At 45.7% G+C, this 4,540-nt stretch overlaps 1 protein-coding gene across 1 annotated transcript; it reads right to left on the bottom strand.

Annotated features, from left to right (window-relative positions):
• Window positions 1-3,902: 3,902 nt before the first annotated feature.
• On the bottom strand, window positions 3,903-4,333 carry LOC103375476 (histone H3-like). The gene has a single exon (XM_008305777.1). It carries the CDS (start codon window positions 4,331-4,333, stop codon window positions 3,923-3,925), a length of 411 nt encoding a protein of 136 aa, XP_008303999.1. The 3' UTR covers window positions 3,903-3,922.
• Between the last annotated feature and the right edge of the window lie 207 nt (window positions 4,334-4,540).

Below are 4,540 nucleotides of genomic sequence, written 5' to 3' on the forward strand. Positions count from 1 at the left end.
CTTTCTTTCTTTCCTTTTTTTTTTGGGCCGTCAAGTGCAAAGGTGCTCAGTGAAGAGCTGGGCTTTAGTCTTTTCTTAAACACTGAGAGGGAGTCGGCAGATTGATGGTTTCTGTTGGGCGAGTGTCGCGAGCGGGAGGGCGTGTAGATCTGAACGATAGAGTTCAGGTAGGAGGGAGCTGTTCTCGTTGTGGTTTTGTAACCAAGTGTCAGGGGTTTGAATTTGATGCGGACAGCAACTGGAAGCCAGTAGAACTGTATAAATCCTCTAACAGACATACACTGGTCTACAGATCTTCTCCTGTAGGATCTTGACCCCGTGTAGATGTATTGTTGGAGGACAGGCAGGCACTCTTTGTTCTTCTCAAGGCCGAGCTATCTTCTTGTTTTCCCCTTTCATCCATAAATCTAGATATGGTCTCCCACCGAAGGACGGTATTATTATTATTATTGTCATTATAAGACCTAAGGTACGAGAGAATCCTCAGAACTGATGCTGGCATTGCATGCATGAACTGCTGAAGTCATCTGAGTCTCTGGTGTGTCTCTCTGTGTCGGTTTCCTCATCTTCCTTCAACCTCTTCAAGAATTCCACGACAAACTGAACAGGATCTGACCAGAACGACGACTGGTAAGTACAAATTTCATTTTTGCAAACTGCCATGTCTGAGTTTGACGAGATTCTGGTGACCTGTACAATTTAAGATTCATGTGGAATTAGTGTAAATGCCAGCTGACTGCCCAGATGAGAGTGCAGCGTATGCAGTGACTGGATGTTCGTCCTGGGTCCAACCCTTTAAAACAGGGCTGCCCAATCCTGGTCCTCGAGAGCCCCTATCCAGCATGTTTTAGATGTTTCCCTCTTCCAACACACCTGATTCAAATGATCAGCTCATCATCAAGCTCTGCAAAAGCCTGATAATGATCCTNGGAGTGACCATCGCTCAGGGCGGCGTGCTGCCCAACATCCAGGCGGTGCTGCTGCCCAAGAAGACCGAGAAGCCCGCCAAGTCCAAGTAAAGCCGGAGACCCGCTCACTGCTCACAGCAGCAGCAGCAACACAAAGGCTCTTTTAAGAGCCAACCACTGTCCTCTACAAACAGCAACCATCCTCATCCATCAGCATGTAAACATCACACAAACTGCTCAATATCAAACATTCACAACTGGCCTCCAGAACACAACGTCTGATTTTTATTGGTTGATTTTCATAGAATTTTTATTTATTATTACTTTTGTCAGATTCAAATTATTTCTGTGACCACTGTGGGTTTTTCTTTCATCAACTGAGGGTCCACGTGTGTGTGTATATACTTCCTCATTTTCTAAATATATTTTTATGTGTCTTATTTTATTCTTGTATTTTGCACCACTGCAGTTGTCTTTTAATTTTGTTGTACTTGGTGCATGATGACAATAAAAGTATTCTAGTCTATTCTACAGTTGTTAAACCAACTGTCATAGAATAATGCCTGTTTTTTTTAAAATATAATACTACATATATAACATCTGTGGAGAAAAGTAGTGGCTGTTTAAACAACAGAATGCAATAACTCCATCTAGAAGCAATGAAAGCATGAGCGACCTAAAGATTTCCGATACGTCGCCATAGAATCACTGAGGTTGAGAAAATGTTAAAAGAGCAATGTTTTCACATCAGCTGAAGACTGGAAGCAGGAGAAGCTTTTTTACAGTCAGCTACTCTTTTTTTTTTTTTCCCCCAGTTTTTCAGAAAGCTATTGTCGTGTGATTCAGTCGACACTGTTAACCAAGAACCTTGCTTGATGTGAAGGAAAAATGACTGTAGCCTCTGAAAATGATACTGAACCTTTATCCTCTGAACTTCTCCTGACCTCCCCAAATGGAGATCGTATGACATCAGTCTATAAATCCTACAATTCTACGGTTTCATTCAGCAGACGTTTTTATCCAAAGCGACGTACATCTGAGAGCAGATACAACACAAGCAAGGATCTAGTCAGGAGAAAACAACCTGGATACGAACATAGAACATATTCAGGTGTGACAGGGCGTTGATGCCAACAGCAGGCCGTGTGGGAGGTGGGAGGACTTTCTTTCTTTCTTTCCTTTTTTTTTTGGGCCGTCAAGTGCAAAGGTGCTCAGTGAAGAGCTGGGCTTTAGTCTTTTCTTAAACACTGAGAGGGAGTCGGCAGATTGATGGTTTCTGTTGGGCGAGCAGGAGGGAGTGTAGATCTGAACGATAGAGTTCAGGTAGGAGGGAGCTGTTCTCGTTGTGGTTTTNATCATCATCAGTAACAATCAGAATAAGCATCGCACCTGAAACAACGAGCTGAATTGCATTTTCCCAGCAACGTTCAGGGCGTTCAGCGTTCTGGTCGCAGCAGTAAAACTTTGCATCACTTCGTTTCAGATCAGTGATCCTCAGAGTGGGAGGACTTTCTTGAGACATATTGTACATCACACGAGCTTCGTCTGCAGAGAGCTCATTCTGAACATACTTGTGACCGTTCCGCTGCACAGTGTACCACGTCCTACTTGTTGAGAGACGCTGAGGTGAGCAGGGCAGATCCACCGACGATCGTTTCAAAGCACAGATGTTTGTTGCCTCACCGTTCACCCCTGTAACACAATCTTGTACAAGCAAACATCTGTGTGTTTTACACTGTCTCAAGAGCTGATTGGAAAATGTCATGCCTACGTTTCTATTATCTTAGACTTTGTGTTTTGTAGGCAATCAGTCTTACACATTTTTTAAGGTATAAACAATAACTCTTACCTGTAACAGAAAGGATGAAACCCATGAACACGCCTGCCAGTAGCATGACTCCTGAAGTCCGTCAGGGTCTAATCAGAAAGCTGCTTGTACGGCAGTATTTGAATGACTCTTATCACATCTGCTGTCTCACGGAAATTTCAAGGAAGTTATTGAGCTGATAAAATAAGCAGAAACTGAACCGTAGGAGTGCGATTATCACAGAACACGTTGCTCTGATGCTCTGATACCAACATTTCCTTCCTTCCTGTTTCAGTACTTTTTGTTTTGAGACAAAAATACATTTTGACCAAAGACCTAAAAAGTTGTGTTTTCTGAAAGTTTATAATTCAGATTTGTCATACAAAACAGTGTCCGTAGTTTTTTAATTTAATGAATAGTTAATAGCTTTTTAATTAATAGGTTTAATAGTTAATAGTTTTTAATTCCGTTGTACCTTGTGTATGAGCACAATAAAAATCATTCTATTCTATTCTATTCTATTCTAAAGTCTAACATTGAGAGAAAAAAGAAAGAAAGAAAGAAAGATATCCTGAAATCAGCTTAATGAAGCAGCCAGTGAGAGTTTGGTGAGACAGTGTTATGAGCTCTGAACAGGTGACTGAGTGACTTTGCCCTGATAAAGGTGGTGACCCACCGTACCGCTGGGTTACAGAGGGCTGGGATCCTGGAGGTCCCTCCTGAGGCTCAGTCTGCTTCGGCACTGGCCTCGGCTCTTCTCTGAGGACGTGATAGAAGACACTTGTTCGACCAATGCGGTCCTCTTTAGTCTCCGCTGTGGTCTGGACTGAGGACGTGATAGAAGACAGAGGCGGGCCTCCTCTTCTTCCTCGTCTGTGGATTTTCAAGCTGCTGATCAAAAGCCTTTCTTTGCAGCATCAGCGCCACCAGCTGGCCATCAGCAGGAAGATGTGTCTATTTATCTCAGTGCAGGAACCAGCAGCACTCCTCCAACAGCTGGAAATAGAAGTTAAAGTGAAAATTAATTTTAAAAAATTAATAAATAAATAAAAACTAAGCCATGGGGGAGGAAGCAGCAGGTTGACGTTAAAGCACATTTAGAGTCTGTTGGTGACAGAAATGAGTCGTTGATGAGGAAGCAGCTCTTAGTTGCAGTAAAGCGGCTCTTAAAAGAGCCTTTGTTGGTGGTGGAGCAGCAGCAGACACTTTAAGCTCTCTCTCCGCGGATGCGGCGGGCCAGCTGGATGTCTTTGGGCATGATGGTGACCCTCTTGGCGTGGATGGCGCACAGGTTGGTGTCCTCGAACAGGCCGACCAGGTAGGCCTCGCTGGACTCCTGCAGAGCCATGACGGCGGAGCTCTGGAAGCGCAGGTCGGTCTTGAAGTCCTGAGCGATCTCTCGGACCAGGCGCTGGAAGGGCAGCTTGCGGATCAGCAGCTCCGTGGACTTCTGGTAGCGACGGATCTCGCGAAGAGCCACGGTACCGGGCCTGTACCGGTGAGGCTTCTTCACGCCGCCGGTGGCCGGGGCGCTCTTACGCGCGGCCTTGGTGGCCAGCTGCTTCCTGGGGGCTTTGCCTCCGGTGGACTTACGGGCGGTCTGCTTGGTTCTGGCCATCGCTTGTGCTGTGCGTCAACACGAGTCAGTATCAGAACCAGAGCAGAGCCGCTGCTCTTAAAGTCCGGCAGCAGCTGTGGAGCGGTGACGCTGCTGCTCACCTCCGGCTCCTGATTGGTGGGCGGCTCCTCCTGGACGCCTCCACGTGGCCGCTCATAGGAGGACGCTGTGGGGGGACCAAAGAGAGAGAGAGAGAGAGAGAGAGAG

Source organism: Stegastes partitus, unplaced genomic scaffold, assembly GCF_000690725.1.
Source record: "Stegastes partitus isolate 25-593 unplaced genomic scaffold, Stegastes_partitus-1.0.2 Scaffold2613, whole genome shotgun sequence".
NCBI classification, from domain to species: domain Eukaryota; kingdom Metazoa; phylum Chordata; class Actinopteri; family Pomacentridae; genus Stegastes; species Stegastes partitus.